We start from the raw sequence: 22,905 nt of genomic DNA on the forward strand, positions 1-22,905 counted from the left end.
TTAGAATTGCAGGAACAGGCTGGAAACCTGAAACATTCTATCTTTAGTTTGTGTGTCCTGATACTTCTGGTATCGCATTCATTTTTAGTAACAGAAGGAGGCAGAATATATCTAGGCCTTAATCTTTTAGATATTAACAGGAATGTTTATACTTTAGTATCAAACTGTACAAAGTGGTTATCTACTGCAAAATGTGTGGAATTTGCTTTATTCCTTCTGTTGAGGGAATTAAATCATCACTTAAGGAAACATTGCATTGGATTGCAAAACAGATAAGAAATTTGAAGGAACCTCTGAGTTTTTCTGTCTTCCTAAATAGTGAATAGTACTAGCCAAACTAGTTGATATGTATATGAGAAGATGTCTTTTTGTTTGCTTTAGGGACAATTTCAGCCCCATTTGACAGAAAGGTAAAACTTTTAAATAAGATTCTGTGAGACCTTATTTGAAAGAAAAAAACATGTTGCCAGAGTAATGGGAGAGCTTTTAATACCACCACAAGATTAATATGTTGATCGGACAGTAACAGAAGTAAGACATGCATCCATAGGAATGGCTTTGCTGCTAATGGACTTGCTTTTGTTACACGTGGAATTGTTCCTAGATTCCTTGGGTCCTGCAGATGAATTCTTGGCAAGAGTTGATGTGGAAGTTGATAGTCCAGGACCTAGCAGTGTGATTAAAAGTATTCCTCTCCGAGCAAGAGCTGGAACAGCGAGGATACATGCTCCAAAGGACTTACAGGTTTGCATGTATTCACAAAGTGTGTTTCAGTAATAGTTTGCCTCTCCTAGCCTACTTTTTTTGTAATGTTTGGTTTTATTATATATGTATATATACATAGATACATACATACAGACTTCTTTACTTTTTCCAGACAATACATCTGTCTACTAGTGTGGGTTCAACAGCTAAACAGCAGCTGCCGCTGAAAAATGCTGGAAATATTGGTGTATATTTGAAAGTTAAGGTAGGTTGACTTCTCCCTGTTGAAATCGTGAGTTTTGAGCCGTTAATAATATTGAAACTAGAGCTGAGCCTTGGGGATCCTAGCTTAACTGTGTGATTTGACAAAAGGTTTAAAAGTTTACATAAAGAGAGTGGAAAACAGGAAAGAGATTAGCTCACATTATTGGAAAAAAGTGTATGGAAGTTTTGCTGCTTGACTTCAGTTATGTTTTTTTAACAAACATACTTTAATGATTTTTAATAAATAAATTTTTAAGAAGTGTATACAAATACCTAAAATTTTGTGGTGAATCCTGTGCTGTACGGCAGCTGTTAACTAGCTAGTGGAGTGAAGCCCATTTAAAGCAAAGAGGAGTATTAGCATTGGGAAACATCTTTATTTCCTAACAAAGCTGCATTAGGTTTATATGTGATGTGTGATCTCTTTACTAATTTTCTTGAGGATCCATGGAAAGCATGGTCCCAGACTGAAGGGTGATGAGACACATTAGAAACCAGCATTTCAAAGTCAACGGAAGGAGCAGCCGGTCTCCTTTTACATAAAAAAAATTAAAAAAATATTGAGGGTTGTGAGCCCATCATTTCTTAGAGCAGAGGTCATGGAAACAGGATGCATGACTAGTATCACAAACACCACATTGGTGTGATACTGGATACTAATTGATACCAGTAATAGTTGGTACCAGCCTTGAGACTAGTGATATTACTTCATGTAATAAGTACTACTTATTGTTAAATTCTTTAAATCTCTTTGTGGCCCCTTCAGTGATGTATACACAGTTGATGTCTTTAGTACAAATACCTCTAAGAGAAGCATCTGGAGTGTCTGACTTCAGAAGAGTTTAACTCTTCTAGTAAACTAGTGCAGGCTTATGGGAAAGTTCTGAAGGTGCCAGGTGTATTTGAGTTGTCTGAACTGAACATGCACAATCAAATCATATTACATCTTGCAGAATTGTTCATTCCCTTAAAATAAGTAACCAACCCTCCCTTTTCCCCTTGTTTGCTTTCAGACATCAGATCAGGACAGCTGCTTTGCTGTTGAACCAGAGGATCTTTTCCTTCTTCCTGGAGAAGAAAGGGAAGTGACTGTCGTTTTTTTCCCAAAAAGCATAACTAGTACAGAAAGGTAACAACTGATTTTATGCCACCTGTGTTAAAAAGAGTTACTTTTGACCTTAAGGTCATGAACAAATTGAAAGTTCTACCCACGGGGGAAACTTGAAACTTTGACTTGGGTTGCTTTTGTGAGAGTCCTCATTCATTACAAAGATTTTTGCTGGGGTTCTTCTGTATAATAGATTACCTGCCTCTCTTGCTGTACATAGCTTAATGACCAGACAATATTTCCCATCACAGATCAGCAGGTGTCCTGAGACTTATTTAGTGGGAATAAATGGAGTAAGTTTCTGAAGCCCTTTATATGGTACTTGTTTCTAAAGTACAGCAGAGCCTTAAAATACTTGTCTTCAGCAGCTCCTTCAATTGCTTCTGCTCTTCTTCACTCCACTGAGACAAGGGACATGTTGTCTCTATTTTACATACAAAAATCTTGAGCACAGATCAGGATAGAAAGTGCTCATTAATTTTGGCTGCCATAATTAAATAAAATTTCAGCTGTAAATCACGTACAACATTAATGTACATGTTCCTCTTGCAGATGTAAGCATTCATATTTTTGCACGTTAGCACCTGTCAAACTTCATTCTGTGAAGTAGATTTGGTTGTTCCAAGTGACCATTCTGGTGTCATGTAAGATTATTTTATTTTTTTTTGGCAATAGCAGGGTTCTGACTGATTTAATCAGAGCAGCTTTTCCTCGTTACATGTTTTCCAGTTTCTGCTCTAGTAGAGCAAGAATGGACAAAGGAATGTGTCCAAAATATGTTCAGCTTCACTGTCTAGTTTAAGTAGGCCTAGCTAGTGCATTAAATAAAACAATGAGTTGTTCTGTGCTAATGACAGCATGATCCTAATGGATAGGCACACAAAATGATTTCTTTGCTTTCCTGTAGCTTTATGCATAACTGGTTTACATTACAGGCTCAGGGTACTGAGTAGGGTTGGAAACTTTGCAGTCAACTTGCAAGTGTTGCCAAAGGACTAATGAACTAACTAAACCAGTAACAGGAGTTCATGTTCCCTACTGGTGGGATGCAGGACTCAGTCAGTAGGCATCATAGGAATTCAATGACAGCTAGAGTGAAGGATGTTGAGCTTCGTTCCTGGCTCTAAGTGGGTCTTGTGCCATGGCAAATGCTTCAGTCTATTTTTAAAAGCTTGATTTCCTTCCTGCCCTGTGCCTTTTTTCTAGTTTTTTCTGTTCTGTTTTTCTGACTGTGTTTTCTGTTTTTCCTGTTATCATTGGTTAGATACTTCCAATCTCCACTTCTTCCATATCTACTTCATCCTTTTGTTTTATTTTTTGTTGACTTCTGTCCACCTTAATTAGACAGCACTGTCTTTTTCTGTTCCTCTTCTGTTTTGTGGTTTGTTTGTTGTTTTGTTTTTTTTTTTTTTTTTTTCCTTTGGTGTGCCTACTTTCTCTTCTGTTTTCTTTGCTAGCTAGGTTCAGCTTTCCTAGTCAGTATTAGCCCATTTCTTTCTACTTCATTATTTAACTGTATATTCCTGATGCTCTCATTCATTTGTTTCTCTTCTCTGCCTGAAGAAGGTGGTAGTCATCTGGACAGTGCTTGTGTCCTATAGGGTAGAGACTGTATCATGAGAAGGTGGCTGATTGCATGTCTGTGGTTTCAGTGTTCTTTATCACAGCAATTCCAGGAAACAAAGTGAGGAAAAAAAATCTTAGGTTTGTGGCTTAGAACGCTACCATTGTTAACAGGACTCAATTTAATTTTGATGCTCCTGGGTATCTCACACTTGTAAAACTTCATTGAAGTTTCACAGGTGTTTCAAAAGGCATTTATTTAATCTATGTAGAGACCGCCAGACTTTATTTTTTGCCCATGGTAACTTCTAATTATTTTGACAGACTAATTTTGGAGAGAAACAATTTACCTAGCTGTAGTGAAATACTTACCTGAACCATTTCCAGATGAAATACTTCAGAAGATTGCTTGAGGTACATGTGACATGCATATTTATAGCCCAGAGGATTATTTTGCTATGCCTAAAGCTGGCCTTTGTCATAAAATAAGAAAAAGTATTTGTATTTTCCCCTTAAGAAGGTAGTTTAAAAAGGTCTATCTATAATTTTTTTTCTTTAGTTATGTTTTGTTTTCATCAGCTGATGTTCAGCTGATCAGTTCTGTGGTGGGATTTAAATGTATTTATTTATTTTTGAAGTACTTTGAAAATCCTTGTGCTGCCATCTGGGCCTCAGTATGAAGTGGTGATAAAAGGTGAGGTGGAGTCTAAGGAAAATAGACCTGTGTCTACAGCTGCTGCCTGCTCGGACATCCCACCCATTCTCTCCAACAAGCAGTTCATTGCCTGGGGAGGAGTACCACTTGGAGCATCAGTGTAAGTATTCGTTGGGCAGCTGTTCATATAGAATATAATATTAAATATAGGAAATATACTTAATGGCATTTATTTGAGGTAAAACTTCCACATTGATCATCCACAGGTCATAAACTAAGCTATTGTATGACTCAAGTGAGAGAAGCAGTGTATTACAATTAATTTTTTTTGTGCAAGAAATTTTTTGAAACAAACTGTGATCTTGTTTGAGCTTTTTGTATTCTTTAGGAGCCTTTAGTTATTGTTAGAGTAATAACTGATTCTGTAAGATTAGTGTGTTATGTAAGTAGAAATGTAGTGGTAAATGTTTTCCAAGTAAGCTGATGGAAAAATTATATTGGTTTGACACCTGTCTCTTGCTAGAACTAAATCTCTGTGCGTGTTTTTCTTCAATTCATCTATTAAGACTAGAAGAATCCAATGTGGTAATGTAATTTGACCATCCAAATAGCATAGGTTGTTGGAACATCCCGTAATTTCTATGCATTTGAATGTGTTCCAATGTTAAAAATTTTAGTGATGGAGAACCCATTGCATCCCTAATTAAGATGTCTGTATCCTTCAGACTAGTTCTTGTCTGAATTTCTTAGTTTCAAGTTTCCAGCTTCAGTATGCCATGACTCAGTGAAACTGTTCATAGTTGTCTAGATACACTTTGCTGGTTTTGTATGTAAAGGCTGCAAGTTTTGCAGATCTCTGGACTTCTGTTAAGTATCACTGTAAGGACTAATCCAGAGTTGTTCTGATACTTTTTGAGGAATCCAGTAATGTTCCTGGTTGTTTAAAAGTGATCCATGTTTGTAGCCAACAAATGTTTTTAATAGCTATGTTCCTATATTCCTATATTTTTCTGCTTTGTTAAGACAGTGTATTTTTAACATAGTAGTTTTGGCTGTTTGGTGTTTGAGAATTACTTTTTCTTTGTATGCTGCTACCTTTTTATTTCCTGTTGCTCCTGAAAAATAGTTTTTATGCATCAGTGGTTTTAGGAAGCTGAAATTGTTTTAAGAATATTTGTTCCAACAGAGTACAAAACAGTGTCTGCCACTGAAAATCAGGGAGATGCTTTGCTATCCCTACATCCTTCTCTTTGATTTTTATTACATGATCCTTCCTCCTCTTTGTGTTTTTTAGCAAGTTTTAAGGCTCGTCCCATCCTTCTGTGGTTGTTTTTTGACTTTGCAAAATGATAAAGGCACTTGCTTTGCTTGCTGGAGGTGTTTCCTTCCTTAACAGAGGAAGGATCTGAGTACTGTAAGCCTGATCAATGCCAGGATATATCAGAAGGAAAAAAATTACTTTTTGGTCAGCCTGACACTGTGAGGTGGCCATAACTTTCTTTGGTACTATCATGTTGAAAAGTACATGAAAAGCAGAAGTTATCCTTAATTTTGTGCTTTAAAACTGCTCCAGTGAATCTGGGCCAGACTACTCACAAGACTCTTGCTTCTGCATGACTAAGTGTCTCCGGATAATTTAATAGTAACTGTCTCTTAAAGTGGGTTTTTTGAAGGAATTTTTGTATTGACACAACTGCAGCTTGCATTAAAAGTTCAAGCTGTTAAGTACAATACTTGAACTTCAGAAGAGCTGTATTTAGATATTTTGAGGTGGGTTTGCTATTTGAGGATTGATGTGTAATGGTATATGACAAGTAAGGTCTTGTAAGTTTGAGCATGCAGAAATAATTTCATGGCTAACATTCTTTTGTTCGGAGAGGTGATTTTTTTTTCATGAAATGACTTTAAAATTGTCTCATCTCCATTGTTTCCGTGAATAAATATATTTTACAACAAATGTAAATTAACTGCATATAAGTAAACTTCATATTTTTCAGCCAGCAGAAGTTAACTCTAAGAAATGACTCTCCGTCTGTGACCCAGCATTTAAGACTGTTGATAAGAGGCCAGGATCAAGATTGCTTTCAGGTAACTACCATGAAAAATTCTCTTTAGTGCTAGTGATGATTATCAGTTGATGTGTATAATAAAAATGTCTTTGCCCTGAAGTGTTGTTCCCATATAAATGTCATTGACTAGCAGGCTGCAGGAGTGCTTGCTGCCAAGATGGGCATGGTAGCAGAGCTTAAGCTACAGTGGTAACCTTAGGAAGAGCTGAAATGGTAGGAGTGTTGCAGCAAACTGGAGGTCAATTCACAGCTCCTTAAGCTGCTGTAACATAACAGAGTCAATACTTGGTGGAGTGATCCATCAGTGGCCCTTCTTGCAGGAGGGAATCCAGACCTCACTTGAAGGGACTGTGTATGTGAGGGAGGGAGGAAAGAAAAACTGAAATTAGCCTTTGGGAATTACTGTAACTAGAGGGGGTTTTTGGTCAGTAGTCCACATACGTGTGTATCCTCTTTTCTCCTCAAATGTTCAGATTTGATATCTAAAATCTTTGAGAGAATTAATGTAGTGCTGGTTAAGTTCAGCCTTACAGTATTGTGGATTGAAGGAAGAAACTGTGTGGTCTAAAATGAGAAGCATCGGTATGCTTTTTGTGGGAACATACAGTACTTGGTCTTTTTTGTTGCATATTAAGCATTACAACTTTCAGTTGACAATGCTATATGTTTAGTTAATCCAGATTTTGAGGAAGCTTATTTTGAGTTACTAATGAAGTAAGTCTTACTGCTATGTGTTTTTCCTATTGTAGTCACTTGCTTCTGATGTCTTTGTTTTTATAGCTGCAAAGTATATTTGGATCAGAAGAACGCTTAACTAGTAATTGGGAACTCAAAATTCGTCCCAGAAAAGATACTAACATATACTTGATGTTTACACCCACTCGAATAACTTGCTTCTTTGCAAAGCTGGAAATCAAACAAGTGGGGATTCGATCACAGCCAGGAATTAAGTTTACTGTAAGAGTCCCAACCTAACTTCTAATAATTTGAAATATACTTTTTAAATGATTATTGAATCTAGTACTGAATAGCTGTTTCTATTGAAAAGCTGAAAGATACACACAAGAAAAGTTTAGAAGATACACAGTATGCTTATCTGTATACTTGTTAAAGATTGTATGGGTATTAAATTTTACAGTTTGAACACCAGTCTCAATTTTGCATGCAACTTTCCCCTTGTCAAGGAAGAAGAAAGATTTTTATATACTACATTAAAAGTAGCCTAAGATTTTTAACTCTAGAACTGTCAAAAAATCTGAACTTTTCTTGTTCTGTAGGTAGGTCTTAAATTAATTTTCAGTAGAACCTCAAAAAGATTGAATAAATTTAGGCTTTTTTCTGTCACTCTTGATCTATTTTACCATAGTTGTACAGAAGTTTTAGTTAAGAAGCTTTCTTTCATTGAAGTACTTTTTGTGTGTGTGTGTTTTTCTTTTCTTTTCTTCCCTGCCCCACTCTCCCCACAGATACCATTATCTGGGTACGGAGGAACAAGCAATATAACTTTAGAAAATGTTAAAAAACTGTCAGATAGTTACATGGTAACACTGGATGGATTATTGCCTGCAAGTTTAAGGAAAGCTTCCTTCCTCATAAGAAATACAGGTTCTCGGGCTGCCTATGTTAAAGCACTGTGCTTTGCAAACCTACGAATGAAAAAAGTTATGGATCCTCAGGTAATGATGGTATCTCCAGAGAAGTTTGTACTAAGAGAAGGAACGTACGAAGTAAGTATTACACGTGATTCTGACCAAGTTTTATTAATTTAAATTAAAATAAATGTCATCAGTGAGAATGTGTCTAACTAGTCCTTTATTCAAATCTCACTTAACTTGTGTTAAACCCTGTTTCACTTGTACTGCGGCAATTTGTTGACTCATAGCCCAAATGTTAGTACTAACAATAAGATTCTTTTTCTGATTATGTATGTTTATTTTATCAGGTGATTACTATAACATGGAATCCAATGGAAAAGGAAAAGAGCTTCCATAAAACACACATGTTGGTATCAACAGTATGTTTTTTTTGTGGAGATGAAGTTTCTAGACAGCAGTATCGTAGGTAAGATGTACTTTGCTATTGAAACAGACACAGATGTTTAATAAAACATTAGAACTAGGGATGTGTGGTATCATGAGTATGGTTTTAACATGCTTCCAAAAATAGTAACAACCACCCAAAAGACAGGGATGATATGGAGAGATCTAGTAAGTCTTACATCTGGTAAGTTGTTTGGTGGACGTTTGATTTGATTATTTGTGGTTTTGTTTGCATACTGTAGCTACATTCTAGCTAAGGGTTTTATTTCCTGTTTGCATTTTTTAATTTGGGTGTGTTGGGTTTTGGGAAAAATTTTTGCTTTTGTGTGGAAGACAGTTGTGTTCTGTCTTAGTGTCTCTCTTTCCAATGTGTAGTTTTAATTTTTAAAGAAAAGGCTCATAAAAGGAGTAATACTCAAATTCAGTAGTATTAAGTTTTGAAAAAGATTCTCATCTTGATTTGCTAAATTCTGTTGATGAAGATGGTGTTGGAGTAGTTGTTGTGTATGTGAGAGGAATAACATCAGCATATGCTTGTAACACACTGAGGAAATTTGTAGAATATATCTTATGGAGCTTAAATAGAGCCTGTGCAGTATGCTGGCATATTTTGCTTTTAATGACAGAAGTGGCGTTTTTGACTTATGCTGTATGTGGCGTATAGCGATAGTGCAAAATGTTAAGAACAGGCAGAGCACTAAGGTGCTGATGATCATTGTTCAGCACAAAATTTCAGAATGGCAGTATTTCACTATTGCTTTTAAATGGATTGCCTGAATTTTGTGAAGGTAATTGTATTTATTGTTACCCAAATAAAGTATTGAGCATATCTGAATTTAACTGTATGACTTCAAATATAAAGCTCATGGAACAGCTGCATTGGCTTATTTTAGGTATCTTGGAAGATGCTTGTTACTGACTTGTATGAGCTCCTTTGTCTAAGGCAATGCTCACTATCATTGAATCCATCTCAAAAGGCAAAAATATTTGGGGAATAGCTTTGATACACTGATCAACAGAAAACCCATTAGGAAGCTTGATACACTTGTATAGAGGTAATGTTGGAAGCTTTTTTTGTTCAGATTCTGGACATTGGTACATGAGTGAAATTATTTGTTGCTGATTTTATTAGTCAGCAGGCATAGCATTTGCTTCTTAAACATAGTAGTCGGTTGTTTCGTGGTGGGAGCTTCTCTGAAGTCTGCCATGATAATTTGAAAGAGTTGCTTATTTCTTGAAATTACTTGAGTACTCTAAGCCAGTCAAAACCCATTCTGTAATTATGTACTAGGACGGGAATATGATTTGGGACTTAGACGCAGGAATGTGAGATGAATAATCTGCCCAGTCTGCCAACCTGTGGCTCAAGTTCTTTACTCCATAATACACATAGTCAGTAGCCTGGTAAGTAGCTTAGACCTGAGAGTTACTATTGCTGAGGTAATATTCCCACCTGCACAGCTTTGACCCTATCTGATTGCCAGGTTTCCTCTTACTGACTTGTAGATTCCCATTTTACCTAGGACTATCTATATCCCTACGCCTCCCAGTCTTTTCTGCCCTATTGGCAGTCATGCTCCTTGGCTCCATGTTCCTGCTGTTTGCTGGCACCTGCTCCTGCTGCTGCTCTGCCATTTAGTCAATTTTTCCCCTCAAAAGGCTTTCACTCGTGACCAAAATAGCATTCTTCTCCTTCCTGTGGTGATGGAAAAAAAAAAATCACTCAGATGTCTGATGTACTTACCAGAAATCTAAGTAGGTGTGACTGACAGCAGAGAACAAGTATCTTGAAAAGACAAGCGTATGGTAGCCATTATTTCAGTGATTCCTTTTACTGTGCAGCAATAGAGAAAGTATTTCTTTAAACATTCTAAGATTATGAAGAGAGTTCAGTTTTGAACAAATGCTCACAGATTTGAGCTTGGTGTATGCAAGAAATGATGAGTTAAAATTGTGCTGGATTCTTACCAATCTTTCCAAATTGTTGTTTTCAGTACTTTGTGTAATTTAATTACTCATGTTTCTTTAACAGAGCTATGATGTATAAACCTGAGGTAGAAAAACACATAATCCCAGAAAACAGCTTGTTGAGAAACATTGTATTTGATGAAGAATTTCAAGGGGAGCAGCTTGTGACAGAAGGTAAGCCTATGACTTCTTAAAATTAAAATGTAATAATTGTTTTCAGGTGGAAAAATATGCTTTTAGACTTGAATCCTAGTTATTTTTCCACTTTTTTTTTTTTTTTGGTAAATGTAGAAGCAAATATCTCAGTTTGGGTTTGTGTGGCCAAGTTTTGGTAGCAGGGGGGTTTCCCCTGTGTCCAATGGAGACAATACCAGCCAGCTCCAAGACAGACCCGCCGCTGGCCAAGGCCGAGCCCAACAGCGATGGTGGTGGTGCCTCTGGGGTAACACATTTAAGAAGTGTGTAGGGGATTTGAGACAGGTAACAGTGATTTCAGCCAGTGAGAAGATTAAGAATATGTGAGAGCAACAGCCCTGCCAACACCCTGGTCAGTGCAGAAAGAGGGGGAGGGGGGGCTCCAGGCGCCAGAGCAGAGATCCCCCTGCAGCCCGTGGTGAAGCCCACGGTGGGGCAGGCTGTGCCCCTCAGCCCGTGGAGGGCCCGATGTGGAGCAGATCCCCACCTGCAGCCCGTGGAGGTCCATGGTGGAGCAGATCCCCACCTGCAGCCTGTGGAGGACCCCACGCGGGAGCAGGTGGGTGCCCAAAGGAGGCTGTGACCCCGTGGGAAGCCCAGGCTGGGGCAGGGTCCTGGCAGCGCCTGTGACCCTGCTGGGGACACACGCTGGAGCAGTATGTTCCTGGAGGACTGTCCCCCATGGAAGGACTCAAAACTAGTTAATGTCACATGATTTACACTCTTTTCAAGTATTCACCTACATTTCTGACTTGTTTGATGGCATTAGAAGACCTCACAGCAAACCCTATCGGAGGAAAAAACCTGCCACCTATTGCCACCGAGTGCCTGGAGAAAGGTAACTCCGTTTGGCTGAGACAGTGAATGCATCAACCTGACAGTCACCGGTGTACGACGAGGGGGCGACAATCACTTGGAATACTGTGAAGCAAATCACATGGGTGAAAAAAAAAGCAGTTTTATCTATGTGGAATATCTTCTCTTAAGTGGTTTCACCTTAAAATGCTTCATCATAAAGAGCTTCACTTGTGAAACCACCTAAACGTGGAAGGAAGAAGTGGTAACTGCGTCTGATTTTTTTCAGCATCTTATACAAATCTAAACCATCGATCTCAAAATGATGCCAACTGCTAGAAGATCACAGTTCCATCTGAATTGTTTTAACCTACTAGTAACACTTTAAAACTATTCTGTCTTGTCGCAGCATTTTCATGTTTGCCTTTTCTGACGTTCATTTAACAACTTGCATTTTCTGATGTTCATTTAACAAACCGTTCTAGACAGCTGTCAGTTTTGCTAATGGTAGCTTATTTTTTCTTTCTGTAGAAAACAAGACCTACCTCTTGCATCTTAAATGTTTTTCTGTCTGTCTTTCAGACTGAGTTTGTCACGTATAGCTTATTGTTTCCTATTTGGTCACATTTGTGTTATTTGCTCAAAATTATTTATCTTGGTCATAAAATGTCCTTGCCCTCTTATGTCCTACTTTATCTACTCAATGTAAGGTGAGGACCGTTGTTTTAAAAAAAATGAAGTGAGACAGACTTGTATAACACTGCAAATATGCCTTCAAGGAGGTGTGCTGGAAGGGTAGCTCTTAGAAAAATAAACTAGATTGTTCTTACTCGTTTTAGCGATGCTACAGACTTCATGCCTTTCCTTACCTTCTTGTCACCCAATGATGTCTAGTGTGAATAGTATGCAATCATACAGATTAGTGTTCACTGAGTTTTCGGTGGGAATATCCACAGAATTTTTTTTTTTTTTTGTTATGTGTTCTTGTAAGTCAAATATTATGCAGGAACTAATAGTAGTACTTGGAATTAAGAAATCTGATTCTTTTTTTGTCCTTTCTATAAGATGCTATCTTTTAGGTGAAAAGTAAGTTCTTTTTTCAACATCTAAATGCTTTTTAAACTTTTTTGCCTCTTAAATGAAAGACTGTTAAAGAGATGATGCAGGGGAAAAAAAGCTCAAAGCATAAATGCCTTGGCTGTAAGAATTGCTTTCAGTATAAATTTGGTTCCCTAGACTGTTTAGGCCTCCATTCCTCATTGCCTTAGTCCACAGAGCTATTTGAAAAACCTCTTAAGAAATTAAATAGTAATGTTAGATATGAAATAGTGTCGTGTTGGGTTTTCACCAGTCTGCTCACTTGATGCATCATTGTGGTATGGTCCAGGGCCAGCAGGTGGAAGGATCTGTGTTGTATGTTTGTGTGTTCCCAGTAAGGAGCCTTCATCCTGATCGGCCAGAGAGGGGAACAAAATGAGGCCATTGTTGCTGCTTGAGTTTGCATGAGTGCTGAGCGTTTCTGTCTGTGTTGGTCTGTGTGTGTGCATGCGTGTGGGGTTGCTCACTGGGAACATGGGCTCAGCCTTGCTACTGGCTGGACCTGTGGCAGCCTCACCTCTTTATCAGGCTACCAGATTCAGTTACTCCCTAACACTAACGTGGTTTGCTGCACTAATCAAAGATCTTTTACATACTGATCTAATGTATTTCTAGGTGCCCAGGTATGCTTCAGTTACTAGTTGAATAGGCAGTGGTTGTTGATATTTAACATCTAGCAACTGTTTATTCTAAGGTAGTCTCAAATATTTTGTGACTTCTGTACTTGGGTTGTCAAAATGAAATTGGTTTCCAATGCATATTAGCATCTTATCTGAATATCGATTTATTGTTAGAGAGGAGGGAGGGAATTCTGATAAAGTATTCTTTGCAAGATCCTGTTGCGCATTTCTAAGTATAATATGACATACTTCACTACGTTTTATAGGATTTAAGCCTTTGTATAAAATTGTTTTTGTCTGTTGTGATTGTGAAGATGGCATCGTCAATCTGTTTATGTGCTTTAATTTGGGTCTGACACTTCTGGGTCTGCAGTTGTATGCACTGTGGCCTTGGCGTTCAAAGTTATGATATCATGAACTAGCCATTTTGATATTTGAGTTGGTGAAAATGAGATAGACTGTAAAAGTTAAGTGTTTTATTGGGGGTTATTTGAAAACTGGGCTTTCCAAACTGAATGGAATTCAGTGGGGGAGTGGGGGTGGGAATAAAAGAAACTTAGAGTAGAAATAATAGTCGTCCTGAAGAAAGAACATATTTCCATACTGAATTTTATTATGACAGAATAAATAAATAATTTATTCAACCCCCCACTTTCTGTTAAACATTCCTTTGCAAGACTTAGCTTTGTTAACAAGTTTCAGGATGCATGTAAATTCTAACTAAAAATGCTTCTACAGCAGATGTTGCTTTGTCTTATCCGTAGCTGAGTTGTAGAAGCTATATACAAATATTAATAGTCTCTGGTATCTACTGTGCAGCAAAAGAAATAATGATTGGATCGAATGTATCCTGTGTGAGAAGTGACCACTTCTTCATTCTGTCTATTCAATGTGAAATGGCTTGAGGCAAAGGAGAAAACTTTGACTTGATTATTAAACATTTTATTATCTATGAATTATACTCTTACATTCTTGACCTTTTTGATATTTACAGGTATAATAAATTAAATAATGATGTGTTAGATTGAATAGACTGAGTAACTGAAAAATAACTTATCAAGTTGAATCTCTTTCTTTGAAGCCTTAGGAATGTATTAGTCTTATTTGTCAGGATAAACTAAAAAAAAGTAAAACAACTTTAAATTGGTATAGATTCAGATTATCTTATACCATTTGTATAAAGATGGAAAATACTTATCTTAAAATCAAAAAGTTAAAATTGATGTGTTTAGATTTATTCTACATTTCACGTTAATTTTGATTTATGCCCAATAACTGAACTTGTAGTAAGTAGTTTTTTGAATGATCCTAGGATGTCTCAGCCAACAGATTAACTAGGTCTATATCCTCAATCTCTGTTGTGTAATTTCTGAGTATTATAGATTTGTACTTATTAGAATTGCTTTATTATTCTCATTTTTAGTATGTGATATCCCACGGGGAACAAATGATATCAAGCTTTTCTACACAAATATGCGAAAGATTATCCTTTCTGTGGTTGGGTATTCCACTTCTGATCAGGATGGTTTTCAGCAGTCTCCTGGACATCATTCGGAACCGGACAGGTAATGTAACTATAAGGTTGACTGTCAAATAATGTCTAACTGAAGTGAATCTCCTTTCATTGAAGATTTTTGTCAGTTGAAAATTGACTTACTTTACAAGTGAAAGAACTGGCTGTATAATGAGAATGAATCCAATGAATATCTAGGTGGCTCTTCTTGCTGTTTTTCTCTATATGTTTAAAGTGTTACGATAACTTTTAAACTATTCTCTCAACTGACACCATTAATTTTATCTGCGACTTCCTAGTTCATGTGAAGAAACTGGTTTTTTTTTCCATAGACACTTCCAAAATGCATTTGTTGTAGTCCTAATAGGACTATAACTACTTCATTCCTTGCAATGAATGTTTGATGTCTGGCATGGAAATAGAGAAAAATAACAAAGGCTTAGTGGCCTTTTCCTTGCCCAGCCCATATACCAGCCTTTCAGTGAACGATCAGTGAACGATCAAAGAACGATCAGTGCTGAGGCTACCCCTACCCTGTCAGTCCCTTGAATGAAATGGTCTGTTACTGGGAGGATTTCTTTGCAGCACTGGCAAAGACCTGGTCTTTAAAATGTACCTGTCACATTTTATTTAGACAGGTCGCTGTAGCATTTGGAGCCCTGAAAAAGGAAAGAAATTCAAAATCCTATACAAGTCCTAATTATTAAGATGGCAAAGCATAAAACTGAAATAAAGATGTGTTAACTTTTAACACTATAATGAATATATTTTGCATAGGTTATTTCTTGAGTCTTCGTGTTTTTCTTCTCAGGATCCTGTTATGTAGGTGATGAAAAGATCCTACCTAGTCCTGTTGTTTTTAGCATCTATGTATGTAGATGTTGTCTTGTAATTGCTTGTACCTCTTGAACTGTAGATGCTGAACACTTTGGGACACTTAACAGACTTTTTGACTAGAAAGGTGTTTGTCAGGCATAGTGGGGATTGTGAGTCTATCTGTATCTGCAGCAGCAAGCAGGACATTTCTTGATTTGGTAGTTGGCATTTGTTTGTTTTTTCCACTTGACAGCCTTATCAGTTCTTCTAGATTTGAATTTATTCACTGGCTAAAGATGATGAGGGTCTTAATTTTCTGAGTAGACTGCAATTCTTAGAAGAGATCTGAATGTGTTTACTACTAATCTGACTTAGGAAGTTCTGTGTCAAAGAATTATGTGAATCAGTTGACTTCCTAGTTCCACTGCTATCTTAAGGGATGAATTCTCACAGGTATTAGTTCAGCTGTCCTGAACTGAGTCAGGATTCTCAGAAGCATTAAAAATACAAATAGAAATTATAAGGAAGAAGAGCTGTATGTTTGCACAGCGTTGTATGGAGCAAAAATTACCCAATTTTTTCTTCTTCAGCTGTTGATTTCTGCTTTTATTTCTTTTTGAATTTAAACTCAAACTTGTTCTCAGTTAAGCTTTTAACTTAAGAAAATACACTGAATCCTAAAATAACAGCATCATAGCTTTCATATATGAGCTTATCTGCCATGTATTTTGCAAGCCAAGGTGTGAAATGCTAGGCCGTGAAGGGATTGGAGCATCTGTCTTGCAAGGAGACTAAGAGCTGGGTTTGCCTAGTGTTGAGCAGGGGAGGATCTTACCAGTGTTTGTAAATACCTGACTTGGAAATAAAGAGGAGACTTCCAGTGATGTCCAGTGACAGGACAAGAGAAATTCAAAACCTGATTGGACAATGTCCTGAGTAACCTGCTGTAGCTGACCCTTCTCTGAGCAGGGGTGTTGGACTAGGTGATCGCCAGAGGTCCCTCCTGACCTCCAGCGTTCTGTGAAACACAACTTGCATTGCCTTCTCCCTGCAGTACTTTCTTAATCTGAATAAAATATGTAGAGAAAAAGCATTTCACTTTATCACCTGAAGATAGTTGTTTATTTTAGCACCTTGCATTCTAAACAGTACCTTCCACTGCTAAACATTCTGTGAAAAAGCTGTCACGATATAGCTGCTGAATTATTTTTTTCTAAAAATGGAGAATTGAATTAATTTGAAGGCACATGTAAAGAACATTGTATTTCAGTATTAAATTTTGAGGAAATACTCAGCGTAGGCTATTATAATTACTCATAAGTTAATTTTATTGCTGCTTTTGCTTGATGCAATCTTATTTTCAGATTTGAGAACTCTGTCAGACATATCAATGCAACTTTGGATGTTCTCCCTGTTAAAGGACCTCAGGGTCCCCCATTACTTGTACAAACCGATGATCTGGTTCAGAATAAATCAGATGCTCAACAGAATTGGACTGTTAACCCCGAGCATTTGACTTTGACATTTCCTTCTATTAGTAAGTATTTTTTGAAGTTAATAAAATAACCACTCCAGTATTAAAATAACTGCACTGTGTACTATGTTTGCAATTATTTTGTGCTTGTAAATGTGGCTTGGCCTGTGATCTTAGTGCAGTAGCTTTACATCTAAACCGTAAACTTTGTTTGAACAGACTTTTTGTTAAATTGTCAGAGGGTGGCATGCTCTGTGTGTGTGTACATGTAATATGCATTTTAAAGCATTGTGAAGGTAAAATTAGGGCAGGCAATGCTTTATCTTCATTGGTGCATCTCTGAATCTTGGGCACTTTGGTGAATTTTTGTACATGTGAGCTTTTTATAGCTTTTTCTATATTACAGGTGGAACAGCAGGTACTGGACGTGTAGAGGTTGTCAACAATTCTATTAAGATGTTGGCATTTGAGCTTTCGTGGCCAGCTCACTGCCTTACAATAATGCCACAACATGGAGTTATTGAACCGGAGTAAGTTTTTTTCCATAGGTTCCTTTATGTGTGAAAGTGTGGTGAGGTTTGGGAGGAATTTATTTTAGTTATTTTTTAGGAATTCATTTTAGTTTGTTTAGACTATAACCTGGAAGTAACTACTTAGTTCCACCGTATAGTCTTTTTGTCAGCTAACATGCAAATCTAGCTTTTCTATTTTAGTATCTTATCCTTTTATAGTTCTGTATAAAGCGAATGTTCTTTTGTCACCTATGACATTACCTGGAGGCCAGGAATTTTCTGTGCCTGGAAATACTATTATTATTACATAATTTTCCAGGAGCTGGATGGGTTGACAAAGCTGAAGCTTTAAAGATCTCCTTTCGCAGTAGTGGTGTTTTTTTTTAAAATAATTTACTTGTTTAAAAATAAAAGGGACTTCTTCCCCTTCCCACAACAAACAAACGAAATGAAAAATAACAGTTCTTGTAGAATGCTTCTCTTCTGAGGACTTACGGTTTTCTTCTGCAAATGTGCTGATATTCATCAGAACTTGATTGTGGGTTTGTTTTTTTTTTGTGTTCTGACAAAACTGTTTTTTGTTACTCGAACTTTGGCTTCTCAGTATCTGTAGGTATGAAAGAATGACAAACCAGTATCAGATCACCTCTGTCTTAATTAGCAGTATTTTGGAAAAGTAGTCAAAATATCACTGCATGTGTGTATGAGACTTCTCATGGATGTCATCAAAGCTTTTCACAATAAAATGCTTGAAAATTCTGACCACCTGTCACTTCTAAATTTATCAGTTTTTTTTTTTTAAGGTCAGTTCAGAAGGGCTTTTAAGACCCACTTGTTAAACTCTTCTCATCTTCCAAAAACTAAAAAAAGTCTCATGTTCCACAAAAAACCATGTTTTGCTTTGTGAGTTTTATTGAGGTAGCGTCTTTAACTTGGTAGATGCTTGCCCAAACAGGTACTTTATTTTCAGCAGATACCTGCATCACTGTGCAAGACGTGATACATGTAAACACTTAATTCTGTATCCATGTAGATGTAAATTTTTGGATGTACGGCTGAGGAACTTTCATCACTAGTGAGAACCAAATAAAGAGGATTCTCTGGAAGGGCTAAGATATTTGCTACTCCTTGCAGGTTCAATCAGTGCCAAGAGCAATGGTTTCAAAAAGAGAACAATGAACAACTTTCCAGTAGCTGTTGACAGTAATGCACCTTGAGTGTCTCATACCCTAGACTTATGACTGTTTGCAGAATGGTTTCTTAAAAAGAGGGAATTGAAGGCCGGCTGCAAGCAATTTTCTTGCACTGCACAATTTTAGTATACGTTTCTTTCACTGGAGAGAAATTTGCCAAAACCTCACATGTTGTGTCCAAGTAAGCAGTCTGGATCCAGAACGGAGGCCTGCAAGTAGGGAACAGACCCGTAGGAACAGCTGACTGAAGCACAGCAAGGTGCACTTGCCTGGATTTCTACTTTTCACAACCATCTCCCTGCGGTGATGGTGAAAGAAGATCCTAAGATCAAGAACTGACTCTGCCATGCAAGGGCAAGCAGATCACCTCCTGTTTCACCTTGACTATGCTCCTTAAGTTCCATGAAATGAGCTAAAGGCAACCTCTAACCTGCGTGAATGTGGAATAATAGAGTCCCAGGTCCCTGCTGAGCTTGGTAGCATTCTGAGAGATTTTCTTGTGGAGGCGAACTGAAAATAGCCTCTGGCATGTCGCTGTGCCTCAGTGTTGGGAGTATTGGTAAATGCTGTGAAGGGAATTGTGCTTTTGGAGCAAGGACTGCTGGAATCTCCTTAGGCTACAAGAGCCACCTTTAGAAAGTGTTTCTTCCCGAGGCTTTGCTCCTTTCCATGGCAATGAAAATACTGAGAGGTAGTGTCTTTAGGTTCAATATGACTTTTCAGAGGCATGTGGTTTGTGATCCCAAGCAAGCTGGATTTGCGAGAAGTTTGCAGTATATGTCACAGACAAGCTGGCAGGAGCAGAGACAATGGAGTGTGATAACATAGTGTGTGTACTTAGTAAGTCAGTCTCACGAACACAACTTGTACATGAGAGAGAGAACCATAAGTGGCAAGTGTCTGAGAACTGCTGAGATTCACAAAACCCCCACAATTCCTTAAGGACATACCAGTGTCCTGATTTAATATTTTAAGGCCATTAATATCTTTTAGTTGAAGTTTGTAGAGATGGTGATATTGGGGCAGTAATGATGGAACTGACTTTCCTATGGGGACTGATCTTGTTCCTACACTAAACTTTTCAAATGCAAAGTGCTGTGCTAATGACACACTCAGCTAATTCTTTGGGTGTAGCTTGAGTGCTTTTGCTAACATACAACCAATGACCTTTCCTCCAGTGATTTTGTACTCATTTTTTTAAATACTTCAGCGCTTAATTTCTCCCCTCCTTTATTTAAATGTCTCCAGCGTAGAATACGGAACATTTTAAATCAGAATTTATGTTCTTATTGGTGAAATTACTGTATGATGCCATAACTGCCTCAAGTAGGTTTAGAGTCTTCAGTGTCCTCTACTGTAAATAACTGTAGAAAACACTGATAACATTAAAAGGCTTTTTTCTTTCCTCCAAGATCAGTTCTGCATGGGAGGAAGGAAAGCAAGCTGCTCCTCTGAAACTAGAATTAGTTTAAAATTGAAATGCAATTTGTGCAGTATACTTAGTTTGAACAGTACAATTCCCTTGTTGACTAGTATTAAGCTTATTTTTCTGAAACATATATAAACCTGACTGATTCTATACATTAACAATAGATAAGATTTACCTTTTCCGTATGACCCCTTATACAACCATCAATGACAAATTTATAAAGTGTGTTAGTGTTAAGTTTCTGACTACTAAAGCTTGATAATATATTGGATATCTGAATACCTTAAATTTAACTATCTAAAGATTGTCTTCTCTTACCTGCTGTCATAAAGTGCATCCCTTTTTTAAGGTGGGCTAGCAAGATCTGTTGTAGATAATCATTCTAATGCAAAGATCATGGTAATATTTTTTTTTTCTTTTTTTAGGAGCAGTACAGTAATTCTGGTGAGTCCTAATCCATCACTTGCCACAAAACGTTCATTAATTCCTTGGAGTGGCCTAATCTATATTCATTGTGATAATGGACAAAAGGTATGTGGCTTGCTTGAGAGTTGAGGTGTTTATTTTACTTTGCTGGCTAAGGTCTAGTAACAGTGCTAAAACCTTTTAGATATGAGACAGCAGTTCTTTCAACTTCCGTTATTCTCTCTGATTAGTAAAGTTTCTTAAAAAAAAAAACTAAACCAAAAAAAGCCAACAAGAAAAAAGTGTAGTTGAGATGGTGTTTTGCAAATTGAGATTCTTTGTTTATTTATCTCTGAATAAATACTATGATGTGAACACGTAGACTGAATTGTCAACAAAATTGCATCTGTACACCCAGCACTGCCTTATGCATAATCTTCTAAAATGCTAAATATTTATGTGTACACATGCATATCTAAAAATAGTCTAGAATATTTTAAAATAAAAGAAGTTAAGGTTATCGGACAAGTCACAATAGCTCCTTTTGAGCTCCCTTGAGGTAGACTTAACCTTCTGGCTGACAAATCTGTGATAAAAAATGTCTAGAACAGATTCTTGCTCTTTGTGGATTTAAATCAATGACTTCTCCCTGATTAAAATAAGGCATATAAGTAAAATTTATGAAGCTAACAGTTTCTTTTTTCATCAATGTAAAAGCAGAGAAGACTCCTTGGTGATCTCACCCAAAGAAACAGACACCATTTCCCAAAGAAATAGACACACATCTCTGCTTTCCTTCTTGATGGAGGAAGGTGAGGTATGACCTCAGAAGTGGAAACAGCCATAAAAAAACCTGAACAAAACAAAAAGGGAAGTTGTTAAAAAGAGTGATTTGAGAAGGAAATGGAGACTGTACACATAGTTAACTCTTACGTTCTACAGTATAAGAAAAGGATTTAAGAGAAGAAGTCTACTAGGACAAAAATAGAATGTAGCAAAAACGATCAAATTGTGAGAGATCTGATAGCTGATAATGCTTTTACTGTTTCTTTGCTACCTTTCCAAATAAGCAAAAAAATATGCTAAGGTTTTTCTCGCGTTATCTGTAACATTAGCATTATAAGTGCTAATTATGTAGCAGAAGTGAACACAAAGCTTATTCTGTGTGAGGCAGCCCTGTTCCTGTTCTCTGCAAGCAGAGATATTGTAGGAGTTGTCAATTAAATCTAACTAAATTATTATTCCTATTGAATTACAATATCTAGGTAGCAAATTTTCAGTAATTTTCCTCTTCTCCTAAATTAAACTTGTCCTAAAATCTTTAAACTTTGTGAAGTTAGAGAAAACCTGATGATTTAATATATGAGACTCTTTTTCTATTGGAATGTAAATCTGAACGACGTGACCTCTTACAGCTGATGGAAATATAGCTAAATAGCTTGACTTGTTGATATGTCACTGTTCACTATTTTAATCTTTCTTTTTCTCCAAATTGTGCAAAAGTGTATAAAAGTGCAAATTCAAGAGGCAGTCACACAGAGCGTGTCTGGAGCAGACTTCCCATCTAGAAGAGAAGATCTATTTACCTCACAGTCCGAAAGTCCTACTGTTCATGTGGCAAAGTCTCTCTCAGCGCTCCCTCTAACAAAAATGGAAATAAAGAACAGAACCATTGTTTTTCCTAAAACGAGACCTGGCCAAAGCTCAGGTAATATTGCTTACTTAGTATATACAATATCTGTAGTATCTTGTATTCAGAGGTTTTATTTACTGTACTGCACGTTTGTGAGCTTGAATGCCATGAGTTTGGTTTTGTTGTTTTAGTCTGATAAATGATTGACCAGTTCCCTTCTTCTGACCATACTTTGAAATATTACTCCTTGTGATGGAACTCTTCTCAGAAGTCCTTCTTTTTTTTTTTCCTGTTTTTTTTTTTTTCTTCTTCTCCTTATGCAGTATAGTCACACTTTGTCTCACAGATAGATTTGCATATAGACAGGTATGTTGCTGATCTTTTTTAAGCAACTATGATGAATGCAACCATACTGTGCTTGGGAAAGAGGACGCTGTGAAGTTACTGCATTTTGCTGAAGCTCTTTTGGGTCTGTGCACTTTTGCAGTAGATCCATTTTCATCTATGTGTGTCCCCCTAAGATGTGTGATAAATCCATCTGCATGTAACAGAGAAATAAATGTTCTTTCTTAAGACAACAGCAATGTCAGCTATAAGTCTGGTTATCTTTGTCCTTGCTGGATCATTAAGTACTTTTAATTCTGGTAATGCTTCAGATTCTCCAAATTACTGTAGAAACTGTCATTCTGTTGTCTAGATACCAAATTTTATGTTAGTGCTTAGTGTTCTTTTCTAGGTAATGAGGACTTTTTTCTAATGATTCACTGATGCTGCATATTCATTTAACAGACTTTAGAAGTTTTAAGGCTTAGTTTATCAATTATATCTGGGGGGGTGGGTTTGCTACACTT

The 22,905-nt window shown here is 37.0% G+C and overlaps 1 protein-coding gene across 1 annotated transcript in view; it reads left to right on the forward strand.

Annotated features, from left to right (window-relative positions):
* LOC119144512 (centrosomal protein of 192 kDa-like) overlaps positions 1-22,905 on the forward strand; it is an 88,390-nt gene that overhangs the window by 52,574 nt on the left and 12,911 nt on the right. The window contains exons 33-46 of the mRNA XM_037380010.1: positions 605-744; positions 878-970; positions 1,983-2,098; positions 4,279-4,455; positions 6,293-6,383; positions 7,145-7,321; positions 7,831-8,091; positions 8,307-8,425; positions 10,436-10,545; positions 14,503-14,644; positions 16,773-16,945; positions 17,289-17,412; positions 20,442-20,547; positions 21,925-22,129. Coding sequence (XP_037235907.1) covers positions 605-744; positions 878-970; positions 1,983-2,098; positions 4,279-4,455; positions 6,293-6,383; positions 7,145-7,321; positions 7,831-8,091; positions 8,307-8,425; positions 10,436-10,545; positions 14,503-14,644; positions 16,773-16,945; positions 17,289-17,412; positions 20,442-20,547; positions 21,925-22,129 — 2,034 coding nt within the window. The remainder of the gene's footprint in view (positions 1-604; positions 745-877; positions 971-1,982; positions 2,099-4,278; positions 4,456-6,292; positions 6,384-7,144; positions 7,322-7,830; positions 8,092-8,306; positions 8,426-10,435; positions 10,546-14,502; positions 14,645-16,772; positions 16,946-17,288; positions 17,413-20,441; positions 20,548-21,924; positions 22,130-22,905) is intronic.

This window comes from Falco rusticolus, chromosome 3 (genome assembly GCF_015220075.1).
Source record: "Falco rusticolus isolate bFalRus1 chromosome 3, bFalRus1.pri, whole genome shotgun sequence".
NCBI classification, from domain to species: domain Eukaryota; kingdom Metazoa; phylum Chordata; class Aves; order Falconiformes; family Falconidae; genus Falco; species Falco rusticolus.